We start from the raw sequence: 14,914 nt of genomic DNA, 5'->3' as shown, positions 1-14,914 counted from the left end.
CCGTCCTTCCCCCTTCCCCCTTGTTCCACAACCAGACCCCTCCAATTGAGGGGGGGGGGGGAGAGAAGAGGACTGCGCTTTAGAGGAGTCATTTTGAGCTGCTTTCCTTTTGCAAAAAAGGGGGTCGTCGGGGATCCCCGGGACTGCAAACACGAGTCGTCGTCGTCCCCCCCAAAAGAAATAAAAATAAACGCAGCCTCTGCTTTACAAGAAGGCAGGAGAAAAAAGAGGGGAAAGAGAGGGAGGGGGGATAGGAAAGCAGAATTAGGGAAAGGGAAAAGTTTTTGCTGAAGTTTCTAGGCTCTGTTGCTGCTGCTTCTGGGGTGCTGGAAACTGGGGTGGGGGTGGGAAGAGGAGAAGAGGGTGGCGGAGCCGGAGCGCCCTTACTCAGCACTTCCCGGCGAGACGCGCGTTTACCTGCGTAATGGTCAAAGACGGTGGGCACGTATTCCTCCGGGAAGGCGTCGTTGGCGTAGCTCATCAGCAGGCAGGTTTTGCCCACCGCCCCGTCGCCCACCACCACGCATTTCAGCATGACCGTCGCCGCCCCCGTCCCGTTGGCCATGATGATGAGAAGGAGCTTCCCAAACCGACCGTCATTTTAGGAAGGAGGGGGAACACTCGGCGAGGCAAAAAAAGAGACTCCCCCTTTCCAATAATAATAATAATGATAAAAGTGCGTTGAGCGGGGCGAAGAACGACGCCGTCGGGGGTGGTCGAGGCGCCGAGATCACAGGGCGCCGCGCAGCGAAGGGCGCAGGAGACGACCCCCGGGGGGGCGCATCGGTGCCAGGCGAGTGGAGCGAGCGGTGGGCGAAGCGGGCGGCTTGGCTGGCAGCCGGGGAGCAGCTCAGCCACAAATCACGGGCGCTGGCATTTCTTCTCGGCTCGCCCTCCTCCCTCCTTCCCTGCGCCGCCTCGCCGTCGCCCTCCCCGCCGGTGCCAAACTTGGCTGGCAGGGATTTTCCTCCTCCGGCGGGCACGATGACCGAGTGTCTCCGGCGGCGGCGGCTGCCCGGCGGAAAGAGGAACTAGTTGGGCGCCGTGCGCGCACAATCCGCACCGCGGCGCCGGGTCTCCGCGGCGCTGCGCCCCGATGGCGAGGGCGAGGGGGGCTTCCCTGGCGCCTCGTAAAACAAAAAACGCGCGGCGGCGAAACAACAGCCGAGCCGCCCTCCTCCTCCTTCGGCGGAGGGAAGGCCCGCTCTCCCCTTTTCCCGGAGAGAGGAACTGCGCTGAGCCCACTTTGACTTTCCGGAGCGGCCGGATCTTTACGCACACACTCCTCCCTCCCCACCCCGGGCTGCAAACGCCACTTCTCCGAAAAATAAATAAATAAAGGGGAAATGAACGAGCCCGCCCGCCCGCCGTCCTATTGCTGCTGCTGCTGCTGCTGCTGCCGCCGCCACCTCCGACTAGCTGGAGCGGAGAAAGGAGGAGCGATGCCGAATCGCTGCCGGAGAGCAGCTGAGGGTTCCTCTCCAAAGAGCCGACAGCGCCGAGAAGCGTCCACAGTTTTCCCTTTCCCTTTCCCTTTTTTTTTTTTTTTTTTTTTTTTTTGCAACGCGCTTTCCCCGGCGATGATGTAATCGATAAATCCTCGGAACTTCCACGCAGCCTCCCCCAACCGGGCGCCCGCGTCCAGATGTTTTGGCACTACAACTCCCAGCAGCCTCGGCCAGATGTGGGAAGCAGCTGGAGGACACTAATAAGGATTTTTTGGTACTGCTGGTCCCCCCCCCCCTTGGGCAGGTGTAGTATAAAAAAGGAATATATTTGGAAACATTATTATTATTATTAAAAACCCTCTTAAAAGTAAGCAGGAGAAGGCTGTCAAGTGTAGTGTAGGACTAGAAAATCAAAAATTTAAACTGCCCCTCAGTTTTCTTAAATTAAGATGACATTAGCTAAAGTATCAGATATGTTTTACAGCTTTTCAGACTTACAGTACTTATTTTATTTTATTTTATTTATTTTCTATGCCACCCTTCATCCAAAGATCACAGGGCACTTTACAATATGAAAACACAAAAATACATACCGTAATGATAAATGGAAACAATAACCCTCCCCGCACGGTATAATTATTTATAATACTAGAATTAATAACTACACACAAGCAACACACCTTGGCTGGTCTGACAAGTCAGTACAAATTGGTCAAAGCAATGATTCTTCAACATCAACTTTGTTGAACTGGTCATGTTGTGCGGATGCCTGATGATCGTCTTCCAAAGCAACTACTCTATTCCGAACTTAAAAATGGAAAATGTAATGCTGGTGGTCAACAAAAGAGGTTCAAAGACTCTCTCAAGGCAAGTCTTTAAAAATGTAGTATAAACATTGACAACTGAGAAACACTGGCCTGCGAATGCTCCAATTGGAGAACAGCCTTTACCAAAGGTGTCATGGGTTTTGAAGATGCTCAAACTCACGACAAAAGGGAGAAATGCGCTAAGAGGAAGGCACACTTGGCAAACTCTCACCATGATCAACTCCTGCCTGGAAATCTATGTCCCCACTGTGGAAGCACATTTGGATCCAGAATTGGGCTCCACAGTCACAGACTCACTTTTAAAACTTACAGACTCACTTTTAAAACCGTGTTTATGGAAGACAATCTTACTTGGCTACTAGCCAGAGAAGAAGAAGAAGAATCCCATTTTATCTTCACAATGGCCCTAGAAGGTAGATTGGGTTCAAAAAATGTCACTGGGCCAAGGTCGCTCAGTTGGCTTTACAGCTGAGTAGGAGGATCTGAAACCAGGCCTCTCCTCTCCAGTCCATGCCCAGCTCTGTCCACTGTGCTACTGTGATTATCTGTGGCTATTCTGCATTAGCAGCCTTCACAGGTGATGCATTCCAGGCTAAAAGACATTCGTGCGTCTGCCAATAGAGCTCCACCCTCAAAACATTTCTTTAGCATTTAAGTTCCAGCCCAATCCTCATGATGTTTCATCACAGAAGTATTGGGAACAACCTTAGTCTAAGTACTAAAATGGCTCTGGCGGTGCATCCAATACGATCTCTTCACAAATGTTTCCCAGATCACTTTTAAACCAAACTGTGTGTTTCCCTTCCCAAGGAATGGGAGCTGGCAGATTAGAGACCATCATCAATCTCTCTGCTAATTGTGTGTTTGACTTGCTCCTGGAACTTTTCTTCCTTAGTCTGCAAGTTCTTTCCCCTATGGATTGCACAAAAAGAAAACAATCCGTCATGGGAACAAAACACACCAGTTTGCTAATTTTAAATTTAAGGAGGTGTTTCAAATAAAACTTTGCTCCCCTGCACCTCTACGCGCATCCCCCCCTACCACCACAATTTCTTGCATTTAGACTGGCAATTTCTATGTAGCTATTGGGCCCTTCCTACCACAAACATTGGTAGTCAATGCTGGTCCTAACATTTAAGCTAACAGATATGACTAAGTTAGGTTGATTTATTTCATTGCTTCTATTCTGAGTAGGACTTGGCTGAATACAACCCAGACTTCAATTGTTTTCTGTTACCATTTTGGTTTCTTCTATTCAGTGACCATTGTCATTTTGCTGCCTTGTAATCTTGCTCCCTTCTCCACATCCTCCTCTTCCTTTGTTTCTGAGGTGGCCGCTTACTCGTCACCAAAAATATGGAAAACCCATCACTAAAAAGAATGATAAGAAGACACAAGAGCTGCATTAAATGTACAAATTCTAATGCATAGATTATGGTGCATGGGCTTGAACTCTGATCAAACCACTGCAGTAAGATTCTCTTAAACGGTGCTGATTGGTGCCTCTTCCAATGTGAATCGGGAATTAGGGATGGGGAGCTGAACCCAACCGTTGGCATCTTTCTTCTTTACCCAAAAGCAGACGATCCATGTAACGGAAATAACTGGACACAATCCCAGCTCTGGGATCTGATGCTCCCCACCCCACCCTATGGAAAACTCGTGTGCAGCATTCATTTGCACTCAACTCCCTTTCCTTGGGATCATGACCACTATGTTTAGAACTCAGGTGCCACACAAGCTAATCTATTATTATTATTATTATTAAAGATTTTATTGGTTTACAAAAGTATGAGCAATGTCTCTCTCTCTTTTTCCCCCAAGTAACATTTTTACAGATCAGTTTCATTTGCTGAGACATTAGTGTTATATTAAGAAGAAAAGGGGGAAGAGGTGGAGGGGGGAAAGGTGAGTGGGGGTGGGGGTCAGGTGGCAATGTTTCTGTTTTACTTAATATATGTGTGGGGTTTTGTGTCAGCATTGCTTGTGCAGCTTCTCTGCTATTCGCTTGTGTTCCTTTGGTGGTGAGAGAGGTTGGGGTTGGCCTAGTGCAGCCTTTCTCAACCTGTGGGTCCCCAGATGTTGTTGAACTACAACTCCCATCACCCCTAGCTAGCGAGGCCAGAGCTCAGGGATGATGGGAGTTGTAGTCCAACAACATCTGGGGATCCACAGGTTGAGAACCGCTGGCCTAGGGTGTGGTTGTTCATTTGTGATTGGCTGTGGTGAGCATTCACACATGAAAACAAGCTAATCTTTGAAAGAAAACTAGTACTATTACACTTAATATGCTAACGAGATTGCTTGTTTAGGTAAACGTAAAGGGACCCCTGATCATTAGGTCCAGTCATGACCGACTCTGGGGTTGCGGTGCTCATCTCGCTTTATTGGCTGAGGGAGCTGGCGTACAGCTTCCGGGTCATGTGGCCAGCATGACTAAGCCGCTTCTGGCAAACCAGAACAGCGCACAGAAACGCCGTTTACCTTCCCGCCGGAGCGGTACCTATTTATCGACTTGCACTTTGAGGTGCTTTTGAACTGCTAGGTTGGCAGGAGCAGGGACCGAGTAACGGGAGCTCACCCCCTCACGGGGATTCGAACCTTCTGATCAGCAAGTCCTAAGCTCTGTGGTTTAACCCACAGCGCCACCCGCATCCCTTGATTGTTTGTTTACCTCTTTTCTTTTTCTGCTTTTTGGCTATAACCTGCTTGGGTTATAATTGTTGTCGTTGCTACTAATACACAATGTCTCCATCCAGGTAATCTTTTTTTTTTTTTAAGGTCAACCAATGAAGATATTCTTTTGAGCTATCATGTATCATTTTGGGGTAGGAAGGCAGCATGGAATTAAAAGCTATGAAACTCCCAAATCGAGAGACTGTTTGCCGAAAACTCATCAGCACTGTGTATCCGTTCCAAAGCCAAACAGCCCTGATTAAAGCCTGTTCACAAATCACTTTAATATCCATGATTACTAACCATAAAATTGTACCAATGAATTAATCAGTGCTTTCAGTTATATTTATTAACTAGCAAAATGCCCCAAAGGCAGCAGCAGAGGATCTTGGCACCAGTATTACACAAGAAGCAATGACAGTCGAAACAGAGGTTGGTTATGGTGTGCATGTGTGATAGATTGAAGCACTATAAAGTCATGGTGGTGGGAGCAGCATTAATTTGTGGAAGTGCCATAGCTCAGTGGTAGAGAATCTGCCTTGCGTACAGAGGGTCCTAGGTTCAATCCCCAACATCTCTTGCTATTGCTGGGAGAAGGGATAAGGGAGCAATTAGATTCAGTTCGCATTTAAAGGCTACCAAATCCACAATTTCTTTAACAGTGTATGAACCAAACACCTCCATTCTTACAAGTTTGCACTTTTCTGAATTTTGCAATGTGTTTCTCCAGCCGAGCAACGCGTACTAAAATATATTTATCAGGGTTTGGAAGTGTGCGTGTGAATGCACCTATGTGAAAACAACAAACACAGTCGCATAAATTAGTGAAAAGTGTTTGCCAAAAAAAAGTGTATATTTGCCAAAACTGCGTATAAAAATGTCTCTATTGGGAGAAATTATCGCTAAAATGCTGATGCATTTTCGTAAGGGGTTTTTTTTTTTAAAGAAAAGCCTGCAAACTGCCTCAGAAATGCACACCATCTTGAGATCCTTGGAGGAAAGGTGGGATAGAAATGCAATAAATAAATAATCATGTATATCGTTGTTACAAATATGTGCATTTTCTATGCACACTTTACCCTATGAAATGCACACATTACTTCTCTGGAAAACTGCAGCTCAAAATCCAGAGAAATGCAAATTTCAAAGGACTGGCTGTGCTTCAGTTCATGTATCATTTCAGAAAGTGTGAATTGGGTAGATTTGCCTTTTAATGCAATCTGAATCAAATTGCTCCCCTATCCCTCCTGTAGTGGAACAGGGATGGGCATCACCACTTCTTTCGCAGCAGCGACTATGATGTCATCTCCTGGGGCACTATCTGCCAATCCTCTATTTGCCAAATTGCTTTTCTCAGAGGGAAAACCTTCCAAATAAGCTAAGCAGAGGAAGAGGTAGGTTATATTAATACCAATTGCTAGGTGTTAGAACTATTAAATTTGTTTTGAGGGTGTGGGAACCCAAAATCCCTTTATTGTGATCCACCAAATTATCATAAAATAGTGAGCAAGCTTTTGAGTTCACCAGAACTCTCCAGCAGACTGGAGGGTAAAGCAGGGAGGGGAGTCAGAGCAGTCTCTTACCACTTCTCCCATTGAAATCGCTCCACCTGATCAAAAGCTTTCTGTAGACGGAATGATTCGTTGAATTCACGGACGGCAAAGTTTCTAGATTCAAACCTATTGTTTAATTAAATGCTAGGTTCACTAACTCCTGCCAACCTAGCAGTTCAAAAGCACGTCAAAGTGCAAGTAGATAAATAGGTACTGCTCCGGCGGGAAGGTAAATGGCATGTCCGTGCACTGCTCTGGTTCCCTCGGTCAGTAAAGTGAGATGAGTGCCACAACCCCAGAGTCGGTCACGACTGGACCTAATGGTTAGGTGCCCCTTTACCTTTAGGTTCACTAAATGTTATTCAATGAACCAAGCAATTGTCCTTAAAAACTGAACTTGAAATCAATAAGCTTCGGTGCTATTAAAGGTAAAGGTACCCCTGACCATTAGGTCCAGTCACGGATGACTCTGGGTTGCACGCTCATCTCGCTTTACTGGCTGAGGGAGCCGGCGTTTGTCCGCAGACAGCTTCCAGGTCATGTGGCCAGCATGACTAAGCCGCTTCTGGAGAACCAGAGCAGCGCATGGAAACGCCGTTTTACCTTCCTGTTGGAGCGGTACCTATTAATCTACTTGCACTTTGATGTGCTTTTGAACTGCTAGGTGGGCAGGAGCAGGGACTGAGTAATGGGAGCTCACCCCGTTGTGGGGATTTGAACTGCTGACCTTCCTATTGGCATGCCCTAGGCTCAGTAGTTTAGACCACAGCACCATCTGCGTCCCTTAGGTGCAATTAGGTGGCCTTTCACTAGGTTATTGTGGAAATACTTTCTACAAAGTTTACACAGTTACTGAACTGTGGTAGTGGACTCTCAACACGTGCCACAAAGGAACCTAGAAATCAGTGCACGATATATGGAGGAAAAACGTCTTGCATTTAAAAATCATTTTAAGAAGTATATCTGTACCGGCCAGAACCTCCTATTAGCCTGGCATGAGCAAAAGATAATAAGAGATGATTGCATTGAGGATTATGAGCCTATTTTTAAACTAAACTTTCTTGAGGTGACAGAAATTTACTGAGGGTGGAAAATTCTGATTTCAAGGCTATAAGTCTCCAAAAATTAACATGTAAGTCAAATAAAACTCAGTGGGATTTGTTTCTGAGTAAACTCACATAGGAGTGGCCTTTCATTTACTTTCCCCCTGTTTATATTAATTTGAAATATTTCATGCTGTTTTCCTGCAGCTCTGAAGCCTACAAGAATGAAATGATAATATTACTTGGGACATCTTACAACTTTCACTATATTACCACTGCCCCTTGCTACCTTCATGCAAACTGGGAGACAGAGAGAAGAGCACAAAGCATATATTGAGAATGAGCTATATTCCAAGAGGTAGCCAAAATGCTTCCATTCTATAAAAGGAGCTTGAGTGTTAAATCAATAAAGGAGAGTGATGCATGGCAGCGAGTCAGGAAATGCCCAGTGTTTTCAAAAGGTGCATCGAAGAGAAGACAAGAACATTATTGAGGAAGGTGTCCTAGGTGAATTCAATGAGCCCAGGACTGCAATTGAATAAATAATAGCCCAAACACACAGGCAAAGCAATTGTTAGTTATTTAATTTGAAATTACTGTGTATTTAATGCTGGGAGGTGGTTTTTTTTTTTAAAAAAATGCATCATTCTCAGGCCTCTTTCTTTAGGATTTTTGTGAGTGCAGAGAGGTTATCCTTTCACTGCAAGGTGGCCAAATTGGTGTGTATTTTTTCTTCCCCTGAAACATTTACCCAACACTCTGCAGCCTCCCCGGCTGCCCACAATTCCTCATCTGTGTGGGAACTAATAGGAAGAGTCACCCAACAATGCTTCTTTGAACTGCAGGCACCTAGGAAGGCTGCAGAGTGCAGACCACCAGTGAGATGATTGGCAGAGTGAAAGAAAGGAAAGGCACCCCTCACCTCAAAAGTAAGGTAAGGACAATAACAGGACTGCACTCCCTGCACCTCTGACATTTTCTCTCCTGTTTCATAGTTTTAAAAAGTAATTTCTTTTCTCATTTATGGAGAATGGTGAAGGGCAGGGAATGAAGAAAAATTGAGCATAGCACTAGATCATGGGTAGGCAAACTAAGGCCCGGGGGTCGGATCCGGCCCAATCACCTTCTAAATCCGGCCCGTGGACGGTCCGGGAATCAGCGTGTTTTTACATGAGTAGAATGTGTCCATTTATTTAAAATGCATCTCTGGGTTATTTGTGGGGCATAGGAATTTGTTCATTCCCCCCCCAATATAGTCCAGCCCCCCACAAGGTCTGAGGGACAGTGGTCTGGCCCCCTGCTGAAAAAGTTTACTGACCCCTGCACTAGATTCTATCAAATGTACTGTACAAGGAAGTACTGTACAAGGAAAATATGAAATACCTCGATCAATTTTTGTTGAGACTGAAGTTCCTTCAGATATCTGAGTCTTACATTATTGTTTAGGACCTTTTACGTCCGTGCTAACTTCTTGAATTGGGCTTGATAGCATATAGCAGATGCAGGTTCTTCAGAACAGGTGCTACGTCGTTCCACTTGGTTGAGACAGTCCAAGTTTCTGATGTCAAGGGAATGCACAGCCATGGGCAAGCTGACCCCAGGAGAGGCCCCTCCTTTGTCATGAGTCCCTGGTGGACTGGGTGCCCGGATGTACCCACCCTTGAATTTCCCACGGTGCCCCACAACAACTGTTGGCCAGGGGCATTGTGGGAAATTCAGCCTCCTCCTGGCACTGCTCAAAATGCTGAGCAAGGAAAAAAAGGGGGGCAGGGAAAGTAGCAGCAGTGAGTTCCCCCCCCCCTGCACTGGGATGGCTATGTCTAATCATCTGGGTACCCAAAAGCAGCAAGTATTTCCAGCTACTCCTTTTGGGGTGAAATGGAAGATGACTGGAAAGCTCAGGACAAAAGGATAAGAGATTTTCTGGCAGGGGTGATGATTACTGGACATGAGCTAATGTATCTCATCATCTCTGTCTTGGGTTGTTTTGAATTTGGTTTGTCACATGGTTTCACGGTGGTTGCTGCTGCACTATGATATCAAAATATACCCTGAGGTCATGCTTGGTGGGATAAGCAAGCCCAGCGTGGAAGGCATTCTGTTGCAAGGGGAGAAGGGATTTGAAGTGCAGGGAAGCGTTGCCAGGATCTTACTTAACAGAATAAATGTTGGCGATCAAGTGGGGCTCTGTAGCCAGACAGTTTGCTTGGTGTCATGTCTGGTGCACCATTCCTCTCTGCTATATGGAGCTGTGAATTATAATCATATTCTGCATTACATAATCCTGCACAAAAGAGCAAAGGGGAAATTATATTTTATTATAAATGGCAACAACAACAGCACTTAACCACACTGTGTAGTTTTTTGATTTGTGCCAGTAGCGCGGAACATAGGAACTTTGGAAACTGCCTTACTCAGGTTCAATCCCCGGCAGCTCCTGGTAGGTCTGGGAGTGTCTCCTGCCTGAAACCCCAGAAAGCTTCTGTCAGTCAGTGTAGACATGCTTTTCAAGGTATACATGCAGGCACTGGGAGAAATCATCAGGGGGTTTAGGCTGGGGGTCCATCAAAAGGCAGATGATACCCAACTCTACCTCTCTTTCAAATCAGAACCAGTGAAGGCGGTGAAGGTCCTGTGTGAGTGTCTGGAGGCGGTTGAAGGATGGATGGTGGCTAACAGCTTGAGGTTGAATTCTGACAAGACAGAATTACTGTTTTGGGGAAACAGGAGGCGGGCGCGGGTGGAGGATTTCCTGGTCCTGAATGGGGTAACTGTGCCCCTGAAGGACCAGGTGCGCAGCCTGGGAGTCATTTTGGACTCGCAGCTGTCCATGGAGGCGCAGGTCAATTCTGTGTCCAGGGCAGCTGTTTACCAGCTCCACCTGGTACGCAGGCTAAGACCCTGCAGACTGCAGACTGTCTTGCCAGAGTGGTGCATGCTCTAGTTATCTCCCGCTTGGACTACTACAATGCGCTCTATGTGGGGCTACCTTTGAAGGTGACCCGGAAACTGCAGTTAATCCAGAATGCGGCAGCTAGACTGGTGACTGGGAGTGGCCGCTGAGACCACATAACACCGGTCTTGAAAGACCTACATTGGTTTCCAGTATGTTTCTGAGCACAATTCAAAGTGTTGGTGCTGACCTTTAAAGCCCTAAACGGCCTCGGTCCAGTATATCTGAAGGAGCGTCTCCACCCCCATTGTTCTGCCCGGACACTGAGGGCCTCCTGGCAGTTCCCTCACTGCGAGAAGCCAAGTTACAGGGAACCAGGCAGAGGGCCTTCTCGGTAGTGGCACCTGCCCTGTGGAACACCCTCCCACCAGATGTCAAAGAGAACAACAACTACCAGACTTTTAGACAACATCTGAAGGCAGCCCTGTTTAGGGAAGCTTCTAATATTTGATGCATTATGGTATTTTAATATTTTGTTGGAAGCCGCCCAAGGTGGCTGGGGAAACCCAGCCAGATGGGCGGGGTATAAATAAAAAAATATTATTATTATTATTATTAGAGACGGTACTAAGCTAGATGGACCAATGGTCTGACTCAGTATAAGCCAGCTACAAGTCCCAGGATTCCTGGGGCGGGGGGGGGGGGAGAGAGAGAGAGAGAGAGAGAGATGATTAAGTTGTGACATTATGTAGAAGTCTCATGCCTGACCCTTCCCATGGCATGTGGGGTGTTTTGTCCTTTTGCAAATCACAGCTGTGGGAGCCTGCACATCCAGATCAGGACTGCAGCCCTGGGGGAGAGGGGTTTAAATCCTCCCCCCCCCATGCCATCTTCCTGCTGGAAATCACCTGACAAATATGACCCCAGTGAAGTAACAGTTTTCAAGAAGTGGGCAGCAGAGTTGGGAAGAAGCCTCGCTCCCCAGCTCAGCGCTAAGAAAAAGGAGCTTGAAATGATGCAATATGGGAAGATAACCATGTGGGAAGATTCAGCTGCCCACATCCTGTCAGGCCTGGCCCATGAGCAGCAGTCAGGGGACTGAGGAGTGACAGTGCAATTCTAGCCACGTCTACTCAGAAGTAAGTCCGTTTGAGTTCAGTGGGGTTTCTCCCTAGCTAAGTGGGTTTAGATTTTCAGCCTGCCTCAGAATAAGTGGACAAGCCAGACATCAGCATGGAAGAATAACATACCCTCCAACATTTCTCCAATGAAAATAGGGACATCCTATTTAATAATATTAATAATAATAATAATATTTATACCCCGTCCATCTGACTGGGTTGCCCCAGCTACTCTGAGTGGCTTCCAAACATATATAAAAACATAATAAAACATTAACCATTTAAGAACTTCTCTATACAGTGGTACCTCGGGTTACAGATGCTTCAGGTTACATACGCTTCAGGTTACAGACTCCACTAACCCAGAAATAGTACCTTGGGTTAAGAACTTTGCTTCAGGATGAGAACAGAAATCGTGCGGCGTGGCAGCAGCGGGAGGCCCCATTAGCTAAAGTGGTGCTTCAGGTTAAGAACAGTTTCAGGTTAAGAACGGACCTCTGGTACGAATTAAGTACATAACCAGAGGTACCACTGTACAGGGCTGCCTTCAGATGTCTTCTAAAGGTTGTACTATTACTTATCTCCTTGGTTCGAGGGTCACAGAACTCCGTACCCTCCGACATTTCTCTGATGAAAATAGGGACGTCCTAAAGTGGGACATTCCAGGATCAAATCTGAAACTGGGACAGCTTCTGTAAAACCTGGAAAATAAGGACACCTGGAGGGTCTGGAAGAATCACACAAACATGACACAGCTCAGGAGCCCCAAGTCACTCAAGTTCATAGCTCAGCCTTCTTCTACCTCTTCCTGGAGTTTGCAAGGGCCAGCCTAGTTGGGCAGAGTCAGTCCGCAGTCTGAAGGTCCTTCACTTGCCACCTGTCATTCAATGGCTTGCCGTATGCAGAAGCTTCACATAAATACAGCAGCTCTTGGCATTCCGCCTCCCCTGCTTTTATGAAAGAATGTGATGGACACATGAGGAATAAATACAGCTGCTCCCATCAAGTCCAGTTTGGCTCTGTGTCTGGTAAATTAGCTGTTCCACCTCCAGGGCAATGACAGTTTGACTCATCTTGAGTTAAACATGGATCTTTCTGTCCAGTTGTATTTCACTCCAGGCTGCGTGAAGTTTAAGCAAATCCTGTTCGGTGTCTTTTCTCCTTTTCAGTTAGACCTGAAATTTGGAATTGGGTTAGCTGACATAACAGTCACGCCTGTTCCTGGACTGAAATAGTCTGACCTTGGCTATCCATAGAGCATGGATTCCCTCCTGTCTAGACTACTGCAAGGCACTATTGGTGGAGCTACCCTTGAGAATGGCCTAGGTGCTGCAGCTGGTGCAGAATGATGCTTGCCTGGCTGTTGTGTGGAGCAATGAGAGAGGATCGTATAACCCTGATCCTTAAAGAACTGCACTGGCTGTCAGTGAGCTGCCTGGCCCAATTCAAGGTGTAAGTACTAGTACACACTCCTGCCCACCTAGCAGTTTGAAAGCATGTCAAAGTGCAAGTAGATAAATAGGTACTCCAGCAGGAAGGTAAACGGCGTTTCCGTGTGCTGCTCTGGTTCGCCAGAAGCGGCTTAGTCATGCTGGCCACATGACCCGGAAGCTCCCTCGGCCAGTAAAGCGAGATGAGCGCCGCAACCCCAGAGTCGGCCACGACTGGACCTAATGGTCAGGGGTCCCTTTACCTTTACCTTTACTATTACACAAAGCCTGACATGCCTTGGGACTTTAAGGTGGCCAATGCGATGTTATCCAGAGTTGGGGACTACAGCTCCCATCATCCCTATGGGCTGGGGCTGATGGGAATTGTAGTCCACAACACCTGGAGGCCATTAGTAGGCTACCCCTGTCTTCTTAGCACTTTTTGAAGATTGCAATGTTGATACAAGCATTAGCCTCTACTTGCAACTGCAGATCAAGTGGCTGTTATAAAAGGGATAGGAACATGGAGAGAAATGATTTTCTAATGCAGGAGCAAAACCTTGAACCTTGAATCTCCTGCAGGTGGGGACTGATGTAGTTTTCTGAGGGTTCTGCTGGTGGTAATCTTGTCCTGAAATACATTTTCACCACCAACTGACAAAAAAAGAGGGGGGGGACCCTCTGTAACTACAACCATTGTAGGCTTTTGTGATAGGAATTTTATGGTCTTAAATATATAGTAATGTTCATAACTGCACATACATAGATCAACACAGGAAAGCCATCCTGGAACAAACTGACCAAATCCTTTCTCTGCAAGGTTAAAAATGGAAAAGCCTCCCCATTGTCTCTTCCTTTAATCTGTGTTTGAATAAGGTGTGAGCCTGTGACCTGGCCCAGGAAATAAGTATTTTAGCATTACAAAAGAATGGCCAGGCTCCCCAGAAAATCCAATCAAGGAACCTGCTAGACAGGAGATAAACAAGGAGAAGAGAAAAACAACATTTAAATTTCTGTGGTGTAGGTGGGATGTATCTGAGGGGTGGTCTTAGGTTACACCCCTTCTGTGATGTAAGCATAATGTTTCTGGGGGTGGTCCTGATCTAGAGAGGGGGAATTTCAAAAGTCTTTATAAGGCCTTGCAGGCCATTGTTCTGGGTCCTCTTCCTCTCCTGCGTGTGAGGGGGGTACCCTGTTGCAACAGATCAATAAAGATCAAGCTTACTAGCTGCTTTGCTTCTCAATATTCTCTGGTTGGCCTCTGTTATTTTCTCCTACCAATAGGGAACCTATGTAAGGACTCTATATGGGCTCTTGGATACCCCATAAGGGAAAAGGGCATATTTTTATTTACAACAGATGGCGACCACGCACGAAGGGACTTTTGGTTACCCGGATTCTGGAAGCGAGGAAGGACTGGTTATCCAGCGCGCACCAGGCAGTTTGCCAGGAGGAATAACCAGTCTTCCATCGGTCCCAGGGTCTGGCAATAACTTGGAGTTCAGCGAGGCTAACCAGGGGAAGCAAAGCTTGATCAGGCCGGCCTTAAACAACCAGTCAAGAGATCCCAGAATCACCAGGACAGCGCTTGCGAAGTGAGTATGAGTAGGAAAAATGGGTAGTGGGGTGGGATTCTGCAAACCACAGCAAACCTATACTTCTCAAATCCTTACTTCTTTCCTCACTTTAACTCTTGAAAAAATTGCCTTCTACTCCTTTCTGTCCCCTCGATCTCAACACCAGCCTTAGCCCTTCGGAGTATGCCCAGGCAAGGGTTGTGTGTGATTTCTTCCACTTAATTCTTTATGCCAACCTATTCCTTCGGAGTTTTGCCCAGAAAGGTTGTGAAATTTCTTCTGCACTGAAAACTATAATTCCCAAAACTATAACTCCCAGGTGTAGCCGCACCTCTGCCATGGCGAT

At 46.6% G+C, this 14,914-nt stretch overlaps 1 protein-coding gene across 2 annotated transcripts in view; it reads right to left on the bottom strand.

The window, feature by feature from the left end:
* The window catches only part of RHOQ (ras homolog family member Q), a 36,396-nt gene extending 34,906 nt beyond the window's left edge, over nucleotides 1–1,490 (bottom strand). Inside the window, exon 1 of one of the 2 annotated variants that reach the window (XM_081188853.1) lies at nucleotides 418–1,490. In XM_081188853.1, coding sequence (XP_081044979.1) covers nucleotides 418–565 — 148 coding nt within the window. In that variant the 5' untranslated portion in view covers nucleotides 566–1,490. The remainder of the gene's footprint in view (nucleotides 1–417) is intronic. The other variant, XM_081188852.1, reaches the window with a different exon arrangement.
* Between the last annotated feature and the right edge of the window lie 13,424 nt (nucleotides 1,491–14,914).

The sequence above is a fragment of the Podarcis bocagei genome (genome assembly GCF_964188305.1).
Source record: "Podarcis bocagei genome assembly, chromosome: 3".
NCBI classification, from domain to species: Eukaryota; Metazoa; Chordata; class Lepidosauria; order Squamata; family Lacertidae; genus Podarcis; species Podarcis bocagei.
This window is presented reverse-complemented; position numbering and strand designations above follow the sequence as displayed.